At 37.8% G+C, this 20004-nt stretch overlaps 1 protein-coding gene across 5 annotated transcripts; it reads left to right on the forward strand.

Annotated features, from left to right (window-relative positions):
• Window positions 1–1286: 1286 nt before the first annotated feature.
• On the forward strand, window positions 1287–18125 carry NUDT13 (nudix hydrolase 13). 5 transcript variants are annotated; one of them, XM_065922562.1, is made up of 9 exons: window positions 1293–1385; window positions 6644–6735; window positions 9908–10047; window positions 11571–11705; window positions 13008–13114; window positions 14283–14408; window positions 14530–14641; window positions 15665–15819; window positions 17532–18125. In XM_065922562.1, exons 2-9 carry the CDS (start codon window positions 6653–6655, stop codon window positions 17730–17732), a joined length of 1059 nt encoding a protein of 352 aa, XP_065778634.1. In that variant the 5' UTR covers window positions 1293–1385; window positions 6644–6652; the 3' UTR covers window positions 17733–18125. The 5 variants fall into 5 exon arrangements, with proteins under 5 accessions (XP_065778636.1, XP_065778637.1, XP_065778634.1 ...); XM_065922563.1 differs by lacking the exon at window positions 1293–1385 and adding an exon at window positions 9181–9325; XM_065922564.1 differs by lacking the exon at window positions 9908–10047 and having other exon boundaries at window positions 1287–1385.
• The last annotated feature ends 1879 nt before the right edge of the window (window positions 18126–20004 follow it).

Genomic DNA, 20004 nt, shown 5'->3' on the forward strand with positions numbered 1-20004 from the left:
ATTCACTGACTTTATATCTTGTTTCCCTCAAATTTTCTGTGCCTTCCTTAAGGCTAATGAATCAATCTGATAAGAAGCTTAAGTTTATGTGCTAATAGTAAGGTCCAAAAGAAATAATTAGTCAACTAACTGGAACCACTACTCTTCTTTCCCAGATAACCTAGGTACATATTAACAATGACATTCAAGATTTAATAACTTTTATTATCCCCTACAGTCTAATCACACATAGAGTGATTTTTTAAAAATGTAAGTCAAATCATCTCACTCTCCTGTTCAAACTCTTCTGTAACACCCCATCCTTTCAGAGTAAAAGCCAAAGGCATTACAATAGTTCTATAAGAACTTAAGACTTATAAAGTGCTACGTGATCTGGTGCTTGGCTACCCTTTAATCTCATCTCTGACCACCATGCTTTGTCCTAGACTTCCCTCAAAGCTGCCTGACACACTTCCCCACTAGGGTCTTGGCATCTGATAATTTTTTTTCTGTCTACAACTCTCTTCCCATAAATATTCACTTGGCTTCCTTCCTCAGCTCCTTCAGGGTCTTTGCTCAAATGACACCTTAAAATGAAGCAGATATATAAAATAGCAAAATCCTCTGTCCTCTTCTCTTGCTTTATTTTTCTCCCTGACATTTATAACTACTTGATACACTATGTATTTATTTATTTGTTTCTTTATCTAGAATGACACAGAGACAGAAATTTTCATTTACCATCTGAGTCACCAGGAAAGCCCTGTTCTATGTAGAAGGATGGGTGTAAATACTATATTTTTTATTGAAAAATGGATCTAATGGACTTCCCTGGTGGTTCAGAGAGTAAAGAATCTTCCTACAATGGGTTGGGAAGATCACCTGGAGAAGGGAACGGCTACCCACTCCAGTATTCTTGCCTGGAGAATTCCATGGACAGAGGAGCCTGGCAGGCTACAGTCCGTGGGGTCACAAAGATTTGGACTGAGCGACTAACACTTCCACATTCATGGATCTAATGCTAGGACTACCGGAGTAGTCCTCCTGGTAATGAATTTAGATCTTAGACGATCATGCTTTTGACCACATGGTTGACTATATAGTTTGGGGGCACAGCAGCATGCCTGGGGATTGAACTACAATTCCCAGAATGCATCTCTAAGAGGATTCTGGGAAGTGTGGCAGAAGCATGCTTTTGACAATCATGGTTAACTTTGGAGAGTTTAGCAAGCAGGCTTGAGGATTGAACTACATTTCCCAGAGTGCATCTCAAGGAGCATTCTGGGAAGTGTGTCAAAGGCAGCAATCATTCTTTGAGGAAAGAGTTCAACTTCCCAGGAAGACTTGGAGTTCCCTGGTTGTACGGATTCTTGAGGCCTAGGAAGGCACCCCTAAAAGAATTCAGAGTAAGTACAGTGGAAGAGAAACATATTCAGATTCTAAGCGGAAGAAAGATTTTATGAAGAGACAGAACCAGAACTTGAAAAAAGCTCTCTGTCAGACTCGCTTCCTTCTTGCAGAAACCACAGTTATGCATCATAAATTATTGGAGCTATCAGATTAACTCCGCTAATAATTTTCAGATACTTTTTTTTTTGAGAGTCATTTAAAAATGGAATTTGTTAACGTCTCTGCGTTGTCTGAATTATTTTGAATTAAGGGAGGAACAATTTATTTTTTAGAAAGCCAACCACATAGCTGGTCACTGAGAGCTTGAAGTGTGTTTCCCAGTGGCTCCTCAGTTCTGCATGTTTCCCATCCCACTGAGGTCCACAATCATCAAAAGTCAGACTCCCTGAAAAAGACTCTCTCAAACATTACTGAACCTGGCCTCTTCTTAGTAGAAGTAATCACTGAGACTAGAGGTGGACTTTTTTGTCGTGCCATAGTGCTTTCTAATTGAATCTTCCTTCTGTTAAGATGAACAGGATGAGAAGCATATATGAATCCTTTATTACAGGAGGTTCAGAGAAATTGTTCCACTTAAGGGCCTTGCCTCATCATTATTTAATAGTTTTTAGTCAAAATAATATTAACTTTCATCTGTATCAGTCTTTTTTAAAAGTTACTTTTAAAAGTACTTTTAAAAAATTATACTTTTTAAAAACTTAAATAGCCCATGAATGTTAGAAGGTGCTTCCTCCTGTATTTCTCTACAAAATGTGACCTTTGAAGCCAGATAGCCCTGAGTTTTCATCTATTGCTCTCTAGATTGTATCTCAGATTGGTTAACTTCTCAGTTTTATCTTCCTTTCTTATAAAGTGGAATAAATTCATTTTTTCATTCAGTATATTGTGTTTTTTTCTGTGATAGGGACTGTGCTAGATGCTGTAGATAGGAAGATGCAATCCCAGCCCTTAAGGATTTTATAGCCTATTAGAGCTGAGAGGTAGGTATGTCAAAATCTGACAGAGTAATAATACACTTTAGGTCTCTTTTTTCCCTTTCCTTCCCCTGTGAAAGATGAGACAGAAACCAAGCTCCCCAAAACGTTAGGTGACAACTCCAGGTCAGAAATTCAGTCAGTGGGAGAGCCAGGAAAAAAGTTTTGTCCAAGTCTTTTGTCCAGTCCAAGTCTTACTTCCCTGTCCCTTTCTTGCTTTGGAGGAGACATGCATTTGCACTGTAAACAAAACAGAAGGCAGGCCTGAGCTTGTCATCTAAAGTAAAATAAGGGTGCTAATATTTTCTTCTAAGCCTAATTTTGTGAATAGTGCATTTTTATCTCCAGTGCGTGATTTGGCATGAAGTATAATAATAGTTGCCAATTCAAACAAAAACAACTATCCTGTTCCTAATGGGGCAATTGAGCAACTGGATATGTTTCATATGCAGCATGTTTTCTCGCTGTAGACCAGTATGTTTACCAAGTGTGAGCCCTTGGGTCAATACATTTTGAAGAATACATCAAACCAAAGACCTCAAAAGTGGAAATCACAAACCATTTCAGGAAAGCAGTAGCAAAATTTTTCCTGCATTAGATGTATAAATAATATAGGGCCATAAGAAATTCTATTTTTATCCAAAAAGTAATCTCACATAGCCTCTTGACTGAAGAGTCTTTTTTGTGTGTGCTGAGGTTCAGTCTGAATGACAATTTCCCAGAGAAAAGCAGTATACCAGTGGTTCCTACAATGCATTTCAGTGATCATATTGTGGAAAATGCTGTAAATATCCTATAATATTTTAAAAATTAGAATGGGCAAAAGTAAAATAAAGGCACAATAAATAACTAAGCACAGGAAATCAAACTGACACTTTACAAAAGGGGAGCTAGTATTATTGAATCTGAAAACACTTTGAATCTCAATAGTAATCAAAGAAATATAATTTTTTTTTTTTTTTTTACCAGATGCTATCAAACTTTGTCAGTGTAGCAATGTAGAAAGAACCATATGATTTTAAAACAAATTTTGGCCCGGTAGTTCTATGCTGGGGACCTTACCTTAAAGAGGTATTCAGAAAATATCAGCACAGAGGTATTTAGTAATCTTTTATTTCTGGTAATTTAAAATCAGAGCCACCTAAATGTCTAAAATTAGGGGAATATTTAGCAAGTAAGGATGGAAGTCTGCTTGGTGTAATACTATGCAGCTAAAAAAAAGTAGATAAAATTTACACAAAAAGATGGAAAACTGCTTATGACATGTTTCATGAAAGCAAATTGAAAAACTGTTTACTGATTACAAATATGTAAAGGTCATATGTGCAAAAGACTAGTATATAAATTATATTAATGTGGTGAAAATATGGGTGCTCTAACAATTCTGTTTTCTGTATGTCCTACAATGTAGTTGTATTAATTTGCTAATTTAAATTATATATTTGAAAGAGGAAAATACAATTAAAGTTGAATTTAAAGGAAATAATTTTCTCTGCTTAAATAGTCTACACTGCTTTTTATATGTATAAAAAGGAGCCATTTAGAAAAGGTATTAGACTTAATCTTTACTAGATTTATGACTATACCAATGAAGGTACAATTCTCAGTTAAATTATATCTTCCTCTTGATTATCAATTCTTTTTTAAAACTACATGAGGACCTTTACTCTCTTTTACCAGCTCTGAGATCATTAACTTATGAGTAAGCAGGCCGTGTAAATCCACAGTTGGCTAAAGTTAATTTAGTAAGCATTACATTTAGGCAAAACATCAGGCAGCAAAGCACAGTGGGTCACACAGATTAGCTGGTAGTCATAACTACAAACAGCTCTTACAGTATCACCAAAGGAATTCAAAGAACTCACCGAAGAAATTCCCCATGACTCTCAGGGAATGTGATGGAGTGCTACTGGGAACAGTGGTCTGTAGAAAACTTCACAGTGAAGTTAGTCCTGGGAATGTACAAGAAATATGAACACATGGTTAAAAAACCCTTTTAAGTGCAGAAATGTAAAAAGTAAAAATTATGAGTACCCTTTTTAATCCCTATCTCCATATCACTCTCTCAAACTAGTCACCATTAATAGCTTGACTTGTGGATTTCTAGTCATTTTTAAAATTAAAAAAAATACATATCTAATTAATTCTACTGACCTGTATATGTATATATCCTGGGTTTTTTTTTTTGTATATATCCTTTTCTTTACAAATTAATTAGATAATGCCAAACCACCAACTACTCTTTGCTTTTCTTTTTTTTTTTTTCTTTTTTTTTTTCACTTCCCCTCCCCTGCTTTTCTTAATAATATATTCTGAATATCTTTCTCTGTTGCTACATATATTTTGTCATACTGTTATCTTCTTATCTGTTTGTTTTTACAGCTGTGTTATTCCATTTTATCATAATTTTCAATTAACATCTTAAATGTATCCTTTTCTTCCTAGGATAAATTCTTGAAAGTGGAATTGCTAGGGGAAGGGTGCTTACTTTCGCCATTTGATAGATATTTCAAAATTTCCCTCTAAAAATATCATATCAATAACATTCTCAGAGTTGTACATGAGATAGAAATATTAACTTTAAATTCATTTCCTCCAGGATATCACATCAGTCTTTGGGTTATTAAAATAGAGACTATACTTTTAATATTCTCCTGGAATAGTTTGTAATCCACATATCACATTCTGCCTTCTGTGAAAGCTATATATTTGCTTTCTCTCTCCTGCAAGAGTCCCTTGAGGGCAGGATTTTTATCCTGTACATTATCGTGTCCCCTCAGAAAGCTTGCATAAAGTCAGTACTCAATAAATATTTTGTTGAATGTTGCTTACTAAATATATTTTACCCTTGGCTAGGATATAGATTATAGGCAAAGCTATCCAAGGATTAGTCATCAGTGATTCATAATTATGCAACTGAGAAGTAGGCCTAAATTTTAGACATTCCTCAGTGATTTAGTGTCAAAACTTGCTTCCCTTGGGCACAGTTAAAAGGGTGTTTGGATAAATTTAAAAATAAATAAATAAATAAATAAAAGAGTGTTTGGTTATTTAACTATACTGATTTTCTTATTTCTCCTTTGACTTTTTTATTGCTAATGTGAACTGTAGTTTTCATGGAGAATAAAAAGCTTACTGATATACAATTTAAAAGATGTCCCTTTCTGCAGAATAGATTCTAAAGATATAGAGTTATTTTTCCTCTCACAAAAAGACTAAAAAATAGGAACTATCTTAGATCTCTGTGGGTTTGCATAGCTGCCTTTTGAAATATTTTCCTAATGCTTGTGATTTTATATTTTTCTTATCTACAGGATTCTTCTTCATTTTCAAATGGACTTTGTTTTTCAAATATTCTGAGAAATTTGACTACATTAGTCTGGAGACAATCCTAGGCTTACTAGGTCTCTTAGTGTGATGCTACCTGCTATAACCAGCTTCAGAATTTCAGTGGCTTAATATGATAGGGTACTCTGGGGAGTCTTTGGTTGGTGGATGGCTTTTCTCCACGTAGTGGTTCAGGGATCCAGGCTCCTCCATCTAATGGCTCTGTCGTTTTGAAGTCATCCAGGCAGATGGGGAAAGGATGGAGAAGGCCAACTCATACTTTATTGTGCCAGCCTAGAAGAGATACACATCACTTTCAGTAACATTATACAGTTTAGACCTAGTTTTAGTCCCATCAAAGAAACAGAGGAGGAGAAAAATGTAGGCCTGACTTGGCAACTACCACCCAGCAAGAGTTCCGCAATATGGAAGGAGAACCACAAGGCTTTTAGTGGACAGTTATCTGTTTCTCACAACCTATTAGCTAGGCAGAACAGGTTTTAATTTTGTAGATAGGAAAGAGGTACTGAAAAGTTGGGACTTTCTAGGTGGCGCGGTGGTAAAGGATCCACCTGCCAATGTGGGAGATGTAGGAGACTCGGGTTTGATTCCTGGGTCAGGAAGATCCCCTGGAGTAGGAAATGGCAACCCATTTCAGTATTCTTGCTGGGGAACTTCCATGGAGAGAGGAGCTTAGCAGGCTACGGTCCATGGGGTCTCAAAGAGTCAGACATCACTGAGCAACTGAGCACGCACACACTGAAAAGTTGATATCCCACAGCTAGTTAGCAGTAGAGATGTAATTTAGAAGCCAGATCATGACTTCTATTCAGTTTATCTTTCCTTAATATTAAATAGTGATCCTATTCTGGCTTAAAGTTTAACCCTCTTAGTGATTCATTACTTCAAATTGCATATTCTTTTTTTTCCTTTTATTTCCTTTTTCTCCTAAGGAACTGACAATGTCCCTGTATTGTGGAACTGCTTGCAGGAGAAAATTTTGGGGGGGCTATAGGCTGCTGTCAACCTATGTTACTAAGACACGGTGAGTTTTGACCAAACTGAGCTCTGATTTTTCTATCTTTGGTCCGTTAAAATTATAAAATATAAATATCTCAAAATTCCATATTGGGGCTTAAGGATGTATGATTAAGATTTACATGTAAAGATGTTCAATGCAAATTATTTGTAATTAGAGAATTTCTAAACTAAATTTCCAATAATAGCTAAAGTGTCTGACATACTTAAATATAAGTTCTTTTTTTAAGGTAATAATATAGTCTGTTCCACTATGGTACCTCTCATGCATAGAACCCTAGTATATGGCACATAGTAGGCACTGAAATATTGTTGAATGGATGAATAAACAGTAAGGGAGAAATTAAATTATGATACAGCCATTATGATGGAATTAAAACTATATTGAATAATAATTCATTAATGTTGCTGAAAATAAGATAGGTAACTCCATTCCCTGCATACTATGCTTCCCAAACTCCTTCCCCCAAGAACAAACCTCAGTGAAAGGCAGTCTGGAAAAAAGTATCTATACCAGTACAGGAAGATGAAAAAGGACTTCTTTGTCATCAATCTGAGCAAATGTAAAACCTGTGAATTTGAAATCACTAGCCTGCTGTCAAACAATTTTGGGGTATAAATTTGCACCATCTATGTGGTGTAGTTCCAATTTTCCAACCTGTGAAAAGAATTTAAGTAGCATTTGTAGACCTGCAGAAGCAAGTGTAAAACCCCTCTGGAGGGATATACTCACAACCAGAGCTTTACATGTTGAAAGTTCTCCCATACATGAGTGCCCAGTCCAAAATTTAAAAGCACACAGACATGTACAACCTTATACGAGCAAGAGTGAGAAAACAAATTGCAATACTTGTTTTAGATATTAACATTTGAGTTATTTACAGTTCTCAGGCTGAGACCCTGAGAACAATAACAGAATTACTGAATAGTCTTAAGAAATGAGTGTTAAGGTGATTAAATATATTGAAAATGAATAAAAATCATAAGAAAATAAAATTCTGTCAGTGAAGAATATGGTGTGACAATGTTAATGTTTAAGAAAAAAAGGCTACAAATTAGTAGATGGAGTCTAAAAGTATTTCTTGTACAATTTATTGGATAAATGGATAATATTAATACATAGTTTGGAGCGTTCCAAGGGATAAACAGTGATCAATCATCTCTGAGTGGTGAGATTCTCGATGATTTCCCTTTTTTAAAAAAATTGGTAACTGCATATTCTAATTTCAGTAGAATGACTATTGTTCAATTTTTACAACAAGAAAACAACAGTTGAAGTCTGTTGATCTTAGTGTATTGTGGTTTCCATACTATTATATTTAAAAGGAGAAAATGCATTTTTAAGTGACTGATTATTGAGGCATAGTTGATTTATAATATGTTTCAGGTGTATAGCACAATAATTCAAAATTTTTATAGGTTATATTCCATTTAAAGTTATTATAAAATGTTGGCTATATTCCCTGTGCTGTACAATATATCCTTATAGCTTATTTTTTATTGAAATATAGTTAATTTACAATGTTTCAGGTGTACAACAAGAAAATGCATTTCTAAAAAACATGTTCAAATCAAGAAGAATGTAAGTTTTTGGATCTCAGTCCCAGTTGCAGTGAGGCCCTGGGTTTGAGACCTTAACCTGGTTATTTTTGTAGATGTTTTGCTTTTTATGGTCATTAGGGCAAAGCACAGGTTGTACAACTCTTACTGCCTTTTTTTTTTTTCTCTTACTGCTTTTTTACAAAGGCACCAGTGTATGTTCTGTTGTCTATGTTAATATTTGGTAACATCTGAGTGGCACCTGTCTCTCCTTTGATATACACTCAGTCTTTGTCCCAGGAGATTACAGTCACTCACAATAACTATAAAAATATCTTGAGTATTAAAATCTCAGGTTCCTTTTGTCTTCTGTTTACAATGAGCTCATTGCAATCGCTTTTATTGTACAATCAAAAATAGGTTTCTAAAGATACCACTGGGGAATGTTTATCATTTTGCTTTGTAGTTTCATGTGGAGCTAATGCTACTGGTATTACTAAAGCTCCCAGATTCTACAGAAAGTATCTGTGAACTGTATTTCCCACTTTAAGGGACAAAATGTACTGTATATGTGAGAGTCTGTTTTAGGGATTTCAACAGTCAAAATCATTATGCTGGGAGTTCCCTGGTGGCTAAGTGGTTAGGATCACGGCCTTATGCTGCTGTGGCCCAGGGTCAATCCCTGGCCGGGGAACTGACATCCTGCAAGCCATATGGCACAGCCAAAAAAACTGAAACAAAACAAAAGGGGAGTCCACATTCAGCCCTCCCCAAATCACGCAGACCTTGCCCTGATTCCTGAGGCTCTTGAAAGGATAGACTCAGGCCATCTTTAATGAAGGTACAGAACTTGCTCCATTCGTTTTCTTTTTTTTTTTGAGAAGCTAATTATAGGATGCTTTTTTTCCTACAGTTTAATTCTGGCTACTGAAAATATTACACTTATTAAATAAATGTCAAATATGGCTTCACTTTCATCAGTGGTCCCTTTAGTAGAGATAAGGACCTAATGGCATCCACTTGGGAGAATAGATGCTTGAAATAAGACTGCATTTAAGGTAAAATTTTTACTTTATCATCCCTAGGTTGAAAAGGGGTTTCTGAAGGTATATGTTTGCTCCTTTTCCGCAATAATAAAGTCTGCTCCCATCTCCAGTACTCTGTGGTTGATGTTTTATCACTGTACTTGTTTTCCTTTCACTTCACTGCATGTAAATTCTTGCCTCACAACATAATATTGGCAGAGTACCTTGAGGTTCAATTCAGTAAATATTTATTACTGTTGAAATTCAAGTCATAAATATTTATTGAATTGAGCCATCCAACATGCTAATTACTCGAGATACATAACTAAAACAGACCCTACCTGCCCTTAAGAAGATTGCAATCTTAGAGCAGACAGATAGATTAACAAATAGAACCATGTAAGTGCAGTCACAGAAGTATGGGCAAGGTATACAGGACAAAGGAGGGAATGATCTCCCAGAGTCATATCCTTTTTTAAAGCAATTTAGGATGTAAATAAATAAAAAGAAATAACTGTGGTAGGAGAGGAATTCAGGGACATAGTTCTCAAAGATGAACATTGTACAGGAAACTAGGTATGGATTTCTAATGGTTTGATTATTTCCAAAATACAGGTATTTATTTGAACTGAAAGAAGATGATGATGCATGTAAAAAAGCCCAGCAGACAGGAGCATTTTACCTCTTTCACAACTTGGCTCCTTTGCTTCAGAAATCAGAACATCAGTATGTGGCCCCCCAGCATAGCCTATTAGGTAAGCCCAAAGTAGACCAGCAAAGTAGACCAGCCTGTGGCCACTGACCAGAATGCAGTCCATGTTAAATCCCTGAGGAGAATCCTCCAACTTTAGAGTCTAGATTTTTTCCAAATGCTTTGGCCAATTAATTATTTAGTACATAAACTGAATTGCCCAGTTGGATATTTTTTGGCAATGATATGGGCCTCCTGGGTTGCTCACTGGTAAAGAACCTGCCTACCAATGTAGGATATCCAGGTTCAATCCCTGAGTCAGGAAGATCCCCTAGAGGAGGGCATGGCAACCCACTCTGATATTCTTGCCTGGAGAATCCCATGGACAGAGGAGCCTCGTGGGCTACAGTCCACAGGGTCACAAAGAGTCAGACACGACTGAAGAGACTCAGCATGCGTGCACAAACTGTTTAAGATTTGCATCATGACTTAATTTCTCCTTAGAAGGGTCAAAGCTAAACATGAATTAAAATTAATTTGCTTTGAGATATAATAAGTTTTATATAAATATATATAGTTTTACATATAATTACATATTGTATACTTATTAATATATTAATAAATACATATAATTTGCTTTTAAGGTATATAACTAGAGATATCTAAGTCATTGGGAATTGGCATTCAAGATGTTACCTTTCAAGTTTTACATGATGTCACTATATGTTGTTGTTTAGTCGCTGAGTTTTGACCAACTCTTTTGCGACCCCATGGACTGTAGCTCACCAGGTTCCTCTGTCCATGGGATTTACCAGGCAAGAATACTGGAGTGGATTGCTGCTTCCTTCTCCAGGGGATCTTCCTGATCCAGAGATCAAACCCGCATTTCCTGCATTCTTTACCACTTGTGCCACCTGGGAAGCCCCTGGGTCACTATATGCCAACTTCTAAATACACTGCCAGGGCCAGATTACACACTGCATATGCTGGAATACTTTGATAGTTTCTGGCAATACCTAAGTATATGAGGATGTTTATCAGAAGGCACTAAACATTATTTAGAGACTAGCAATGTAATCTTGTATTATGAACAAATAAATATGAATCCTTCATGCACAGAACAGATTTTCTCCCAATACAGCACTTGCCTTTACAGACCAGGCTCTCAGATGAGGAGTCTACCCTGGCCCATAAAAGCAGCATAATCTGGAGAAGAAATTGTAGAACTGATTTGGTCTACCATTTTAAGTATGACACTTCTCTTTTTTTTTTTTTCAGTGCTTTAGTAAGTTAACTATGATGTCTTTAAAACTAGGGGATATGCCCCTTTCATGATATAATCATAGAGTAATACAGGAATACACAGAAAGAATTCCTTTAAACTCTTCAGATTGCTGATGGAGGCCAACAGAAGTTAAGTGATTAGGTCAAAATTACACCGCTAATTAGCATGCAGGGCAGTGACTGGGAGCCAGGTGTGCCTGCTTCAAGTTGAAGTAGATGGTTTCTAATAAGTCTAGTATGGCTCTGGTGGTTTAATTAAAACCCTGTGTTTTTTTTCCCCCTTTCTCCTTTTGTATTTCTTAGAGTTGGAAAGGCTCCTGGGTAAGTTTGGACAAGACTCACAAATACTAGAAGATTCCGTGCTAATTGGATGCTCAGAACAGCAAGAAGCATGGTTTGCTCTGGATCTAGGTCTAAATAGCTCTTCTTCCATAAATGGTACATAACATTATTCTTGATGGACACTTCCCTGTGGTTCTTAGGCTTTGGGACTCCACAAAATAAAATTTCAAAGAACATGTTAAGAATACAAAACAATTTCAGTTTTTAAGTTGTTGTTGTTGTTTAGTCGATAAGTTGTATCTTACTCTGCAACTCCCCTACAACTGCAAGACACCAGGCTTCCCTGTTCTTCACTATCAAGATGCCAGGCTTCCCTGTTCTTCACTATATCCCAGAGTTTGCTCAGACTCATGTCCACTGAGTTGGTGAAGCCATCCAATCATAAGCATTTCTTAAGTAAGAACATTAAAAAATACTACCATCTACTATCATCATTTGGAGAAGGAAATGGCAACCCACTCCAGTACTCTTGCCTGGAAAATCCCATGGACGGAGGAGCCTGATAGGCTACAGTTCATGGGGTCGTGAAGAGTCCGACAGGATTGAGAGACTTCACTTTCGCTTTTCACTCTCATGCATTGGAGGAGGAAATGGCAGTCCACTCCCGTGTTCTTGCCTGGAGAATCCCAGGGACGGGGGAGCCTGGCGGGCTGCCGTCTACGGGGTCACACAGAGTCAGACACGACTGAGGTGACTTAGTAGTAGTAATAATAGTACTATCATCATTACATAAAACAAAGGACATTTTTTAATGCTTTCTCAACTACATGGTGGTACACAGATGTTTCTTATATTATTCTCTGTACCTTCATGTATTTTATATATCTTAAAAAGAAGAAAGAAATGTTTTAAAATTCATGACATTATTCTTATTTCTCTTATCAATGCAGGTAAATAAACACATTACCCTGGAGTAGCTCTGGGTCTTCAGACTTGCATTTGGAAACTGGTCTGCTAGAGCTTGTGGCCCTTATCAAGCCTTCCGTGTCTGTTTCAGGGTATCAGCTGTGAATACAATGATGCTGGAATGAGGTTTAGATAGGGGGCTCAAAGGTCCCATTTCATCTTTTTTCCAGGGCTAGTGTGTGGCTAGTGCAAATGTCCTTATTGCCCCGAAGAGGATCTTGGGAAACACTATGCTCTCTTTCCCAAATCTGCCCGAATATAAGAATCTCCTGGTGATTGTTTAAAAAAAAAGAGAGAGATTTCTGGGCCTCACTCATCTGCCACTCAGAATCTCCAGGTAGGGGCTTGAGAGCTTGAATATTTTTTTATTCTTCCTAATTGAGTCTTATTAGGTGAGTTTGGGAAACACTCTTCTAACAAGATATACTAGAGAGAGTCCCCGAGGTAAAGTCTGACATTTCTTTCATTTCATTCTCTTTTCTAATATTTTAGCTTCCTTACCGAAAGCTGAAGTGGAGACAGCCCTCCAGGGGTCGTTCATTAAGCTGACAAAGGCTCTCTTTGAGCTGAATGTGAAGGATGCCTCCTTGCTGTCCACGGTAGATTGATTTCTTGGTTCTGTAGGAAATTTAGTGAAGTAGTGTATATGGGAAAGATTTGATTTCTTTTTTGCAGATCATAGACTGTGTTTCTTCTTTTACCCTGTTTTTGTCAGTACCGTTTTCTCCTAAGGGTGTATAGATCTATGGCACTGTGATCTATAGGCCTTATAAACACTTTTAATGACCCACAGCATGACATATGCATGGTGAGAAGTTACTCTACATTGCCCTAATGACGTATTCTCCACCTTTGGATTTCACTTGCTGGAATGGCTTTTGACTGTCCATTTAATTGGGCTTCCCAGGTAGCACTAGTGGGAAAGAACCCAGGGGCCGATGCAGGAGGCATGAGAGACTCAGGCTCAGTCCCTGGGTCAGGAAGATCTCCTGGAGGAGGGCAGGGAAACCCACTCAAATGTCCTTGCCTGGAGAAGCCCATGGACAGAGGAGCCTGGTAGGCTACGGTCCCTAGGGTTGCAAAGAGACGGACACGACCGCAGTGACTCAGCATAGCACAGTACAGCCCAGGTGATTAATACTGCTGTCAGTTTCAGTGGTACAACCAAGTGATTCAGATATATATACATACCATACACATATCTATTCTTTTTCAAATTCTTTTCCCAATTCAGTTGTTATATAATATTGGATTGTCCATTTAAGTTAAAGAGCTATCTCTAAACATTTTTTATTTGCAAAAAAAATTCCAAACTTATTGGGGAGTACATATTGAGGTGTTTTGTTATTGTTCAGTCACCAAGTCGTGTTCAACTTTGTGACCCCATGGACTATAGCCCTCCAGGCTCTTCTGTCCATGGAATTCTCCAGGTAAGAATACTGGAGTGGGTTGCCATTTAATTTTACAGAAAATGTTTTCTTTTTAAGATGTGTCATAAGTACATGGGTGTTCATTATTATACTTTATTTTTTAAATAATTCATAATACACTTAAAATATGCTTTATTAAAATTCATAATTAAAATGATAGAGGACTATTTTCAGAGAGTTTCCTTTAAAGTTTAAATAATAACCATTTAAAGTAGGTGAGCTGGAAAGGGAATGGCATGTCCATTTGAGTTGCTCTAAATATTAGTAGCCCCAGCACCATTACAGATGAAACCCACATTCTCTCCAAATGGTACCAAGTCCATCTTTGTATTCCTAGGCTCAGGCTCTTCTTCGTTGGCATGATGCTCATCAGTTCTGCAGCAGAAGTGGGCAGCCCACCAAGAAGAATGTGTCTGGTAGCAAGCGTGTGTGCCCTTCCAATAACATCATCTATTATCCACAGGTAAGCATTGCTTCAAAAGGACAATAATCCGAGCCAAAAGGCTTTCCTTAGTTACCCATTATCTGGTTTCATTAACGGGCCCTAAAGCCCTGGTGTCTAAGTTTCCATCCCCTTTTCCTAGGTGGCACCTGTGGTGATCACTCTGGTGTCAGATGGAACTCGATGCCTGCTTGTCCGCCAGAGTTCCTTTCCCAAGGGAATGTATTCTGCCTTGGCAGGTTTTTGTGATATAGGTAAGGAATTTAGGCATATACAGATAACATTGAAGGAAATGAAAGCTTATCAGTAATACATATATATATATTTTGGCTGCACTGGGTCTCGGTTGCTGTACTCCAGCCTTCTCTAGTTGTGGTGGACGGGCTTCTCATTGAGGTGGCTTCTCTTGTTGCAGAACAGGACTCTAGGGCACATGGGCTCAGTAATCGGGGCGGTTGGGCTCAGTAGTTGCAGCCTGCAGGCTCTAGAGCGCAGGCTTAGTGGTTGTGGCACTTAGTTACCCCGCAGCATGTGGAGTCCTCTCAAACCAGGGACTGAACCCATGTCTCCTGCATTGGCAAGTGGATTCTCAACTACTGGACCACCAGGAATGTTCAATAGTTATGTATTTATTCTTATTGCCAGAGTACTTGGAATCTCAAGCACATTTTCTCCTATTATATCAAGAAAACTACCTTCTGGTACTATAATTTTCCAATATTTTATAGGCAAATTTTCAAATATAAGCATAGTTAGAGGATTTATACTGTAAACACCCATATACTCACCACCTAAATTTGATAATTACTATGCTTATTTTATCACAAATCTGTTCATTCTTCCATCCATCCATTAATCCATCTTATTTTCTGATGCATAGATTGCAGACATTAATACACTTCCTCCTAAATTTTTCAGCATACATATTAATATTCTATTAACTAAAATTTAATGTTTATTTACAGGCTGTTTTTTTCTCAGCCCATTGCAGTAAAATCGGCAAATGCTGACATGTGGCATTTGAATTTTGTTAAAAAGCTGAGGACAGCAGTAGTCTTTCCAACTCTTATTTTGTGTAACAAACATAGCAGGTTCAAGAACTGGCAGTTTGATACCCAACTCCAGATTTGACTCCTAGTGTAAAGACTCAGAGATTTAGGCCTTTACTAAGAATATTTCCTTGACTTTGAGGCTGCTTTTATGCTCCTTTCAAAAATGGGCATCTGCATCACCCTTCCTGCTACAGGGCTGTCCTGAATTAATCTGAGTACTTATAGGTGAAAGTCTGGAAGAGACTGTCCGGCGAGAAATTGCAGAAGAGGTGGGATTGGAGGTGGACAGACTGCATTACTCTGCATCCCAGCATTGGCCCTTTCCTCACAGCACACTCATGATTGCTTGTCATGCAACTGTGAAACCAGGGCAGACAGAGGTAAGTTCTGACGCTTTCCTTATGACATGTCCTTCGCCTCATCCTGGCTGGTCCACAGTTACTCACTAAGCACCTGCCTAGTCCAGCACAAAGATGTGTAAGATGTGATTTATACCTTTAAGGAATTTACAATCTTATAAACAAATTCACCATAAAAATTAGGAATGTCAACATTAGCACCATTCTTCCTTGTATATATATCTCAATCATGAGACAATTTACCTTTCTTCATCAGGAAATTAACAATGTTTTACACTGAATAGGCACACAATAAATACATAAAATTTAATGACTGATTTCAGAATTGATCTTACAGCTCAAATCAGTCAGGATGTTGGGGACTAATATAAAATCACAGGAACTTCTGACTGAAAGGGACTTAGGTGTTGTCTTATCCAACCTCATCTTGCTCTTTCATAAGTCTTTTTTTAAAATTTTTGCTTAGGGATTATTTATTTTTTCATTTATTTTTATTAGTTGGAGGCTAATTACTTTACAATATTGTAGTGGTTTTTTGCCATACATTGACATGAATCAGCCATGGATTTATATGTTCCCCATCCTGATCCCCCCTCCCAATCCTATCCCTTTGGGTCTTCCCAGTGCACTAGCCCTGAGCACTTGTCTCATGCATCCAACCTGGGCTGGCGATCTGTTTCACACTTGATAATATACATGTATCAATGCTATTCTCTCAGATCATCCCACCCTTGCCTTCTCCCACAGAGTCCAAGTCTGTTCTATACATCTGTGTCTTTCTCTGTCCTGCATATAGGGTTATCGTTACCATCTTTTTAAATTCCATATATATATGCTGGTATACTGTATTGGTGTTTATCTTTCTGGCTTACCTCACTCTGTATGATGGGCTCCAGTTTCATCCACCTCATTAGAACCAATTCAAATGTACCATTTTTAATGACTGAGTAATATTCCATTGTGTGTATGTACCATAGCTTTCTTATCCATTCGTCTGCTGATGGGCATCTAGGTTGCTTCCATGTCCTGGCTATTATAAACAGTGCTGCGATGAACACTGGGGTCTTAACAGATTGTGTTGTGTTCCCTATTTGCCAAAGTCTGCCTATTCTGTGCTTTGGTTTCAATACAGTAATATCTAACCTATCTCAGTTTCTGTAATAAACTGTGGATGCAGTTTGCATTATTTTGCTTCCTGCAAGGAAGATACTGTGCTTTTGACTATCATTAACACTTACCTTTTAAAGAAGAATAACATTTATATATTTCCTTTTTTTTGTTATATAATCATTTATGCACAAAAAGAAACAGTATTATTCATAACTTACATTCAGTGTTAACCACTTTTTTTCTTTTGTGGCTGCACTGCATGGCTTGCAGGATCTTAGTTTCCTGACCAAGGATTGAACCTGGGCCATGACAGTGAAAGCGCAAAGTCCTAAGCACTAGACTGCTAGGAAATCCCCAACCCACTCTTAATACTTTACTATTTGAGCTTCCATGATTTTTTTTCATGTGTGTGTGTGTGTTTTAATATTTAAAAAACATACTTAACTCTCTTCCCTTAATTATGGTTATTTTGCTTCTGGACATTATCTAGAATTATCTCCCAGTGAATAGAATCCAGACACCATCTACTAAGATTGCTCAGCTCTGGAACATTTTCTCACCCTTGGCCACTGTACTCTAAGTAGCTCCTAACTTTATATCCTGTTTTTCCTTATGTCTTTCAGCTCCAGGTGAACTTGAGAGAATTAGAAGCAGCTGCCTGGTTCAGTCGTGATGAGGTGGCCGCAGTCCTGAGAAGAAACCACCCATCTAATCAGCAACAGAGTGGGGCCGTCCCATTCTGGCTGCCCCCCAAGTCGGCCATTGCCCACCAACTGATAAAGGAGTGGGTGGAAAAACCAACCTGTTCTCCCCTGCCTGCTTAGCTCAGATCAGGCCACCTGATCAGATAACCCCCTCCTCACCATCTAAGAGGGGCACATCAGAGAACAATTGATAAACAGGAGGTGACAAAAATCCATCCCCGGCCAACCTCATAAGGCAGAACAGATGGTGAGCCTACAGCAGGACACATCTACCAGTGTTAACAGAAGTTCCTAACCACAGGCAATCAAAAATGCCCAAACCGATCAGATAACAAAAATCAAAGCAAAAGTTGATTAGTTTGGATACAGGCCCTTGTTCACTCATTTTCCCCATGCTGTGGAAGCAAACATCTTCTGGCATGTGGCTTATCAATGCTGGATTTATACTAACTGCCAAATGTGCCTGGTATAATTTCAGTTAAAATTTTATCTTAGTATTAAAAATATATAGCAGATCTCAACCCACTACTGAGTTACTTTTTATGTTCACAGAATTTTAAAAAGTAGCACAACACTTTTGAATTTGTATAGAGGTAACTATTTTATATATAGTAGTTAAATAAAAGTCATATTTCTTTAAGTCCTTCATCCCAGGAAAGCCGAATTAAGGTCTTCCTCAAGGTGCTTTGTAATAAATCAGATACAGTGACGTTCTGTTGAGGTAACTCCATGCCAGTGGGGCTCAAGAGGGCAAGTCAATTTTTTGCTGTTACTTGCTCAGTTTGCGACCCAGGGAAAAAGTGTATCCTTTGTCATGCCTGTTTTCCTAAAAGTAAAATGGTTGCAGCCATTTGCGCACCCAGTAAGTGTTGTAACTTCAACAAAATGAGCAGTGAAGATGAACCATTTCTTGAGTTTTATTGGATAAACTAAATTTAGGATTTCTTGTCATTCACATATGCCTTTCTTTACCTTATCATAGGGGAGAAGCACTGATCTGGAGGAAATGAAATACACTTCTGAGCCTCTGTTCAGATGTGTTTTTCTATCTTATGAAGTGAGGAAACTGTAGAAAGTGAGAATTGAGGGTGGGAGGGAGGAAACTATTAGTGTGAAGTCTGTGTAATGACTAAAGCAATGTTGGGGAGAAATGCTGTTAGAAGTCTGTTTGAGAAGAGGAATGGCTGAGGCAAGAGTCGTATGTTCAGGTACTTTTGGCAACTAACTAGTGATTAAAGACGCAAGTGCCAGAGACCACTTAAGTCCCACAGGACTAAGTAAAACAGATTCTAGAACTAGGGAGGATGAAGCACTGAATCTCCTTTTGATCCCAAAGGCTGGGATCAATACTCTCACCACTGCCAGCACACCATCACTGCTTTGGGAAAATCAAACTGCTGTCATCGGGAAATGCTGAAGGATGATATGTGATGGGACTCGATTGTCCTATTAGATTGGCGGCTTGCCCTGACCCGGGCTGAACCTGGCACATAGAAGGGAAAAAACACTCTAGAATGAGAGGTCCTGAGATTTCTTCATATCTTGCAGTTAGAAGAAAACAGTTCAGGGTCCATGTGTAGTAAGTACTGCCTCCCAATGTTTTCTATCTCTATGTGGGTGTGTTTGTGACCACATGTGTACATATCCCCAATCTGAAAATACTGATAGAAAGAGGAGTGTACAGAATTCCTGGTTATGAATTTCTCAACTTACCACGAAGTAACTGTTTACTTTTGGATTATCATGTTGTTTTGGAAAAGAAAAAATGAGAGTAGTTAATAGGAGGAGCTGCAACATTGAACTTTGTTTCCCAGCAGTGACTGGAAAGAGTGCTTTGCTTCTTAGAAATCCAAGGATAACTCAGAGCAGAGGCAAAAGAGGGCAGGGTGGGCTGGGGTCCTAAAAAATGGCAGATAAATAAAATAAACTTTGGTACAGGGCTTACCTGACTAGAGAATATTTTTGTGGCAATGAATTATGAAGGTGCTAAGAATAAAAAGAACCTGATGGGTCCTTGAAGAAGAATAGCAAAAACAGGTAGAAGATTCAATTATTTGACACCAGAGGGAGACTGACTCAAGGTTGTTCCTGGTAACTGGAATAAAAAGCAGCTCATTCATTCCTTATGTTTGCCAGTCCACCTTCCTTCCTCTACCCAATGTTTAATCCTGAATAAAGATAAACTTAATGTTCCAAACATAGAGTGTGTAAGTCTTATCTCAAGGGCTTGATTCTCTCTCTCCTGCTGATTTCAAAACCTTGTATGCACCCCAGAGTTGATATTACAAAAGACTTGTGCAAAGAGGGCAACATTTGTGGCTCAGAGAGAAGTTAACCTATGAACTTAAAATGAAGAAAACATTTTTACTAGATGAGTAATCAAAACTAAAAA

Source organism: Muntiacus reevesi, chromosome 2 (genome assembly GCF_963930625.1).
Source record: "Muntiacus reevesi chromosome 2, mMunRee1.1, whole genome shotgun sequence".
Lineage (NCBI taxonomy): Eukaryota > Metazoa > Chordata > Mammalia > Artiodactyla > Cervidae > Muntiacus > Muntiacus reevesi.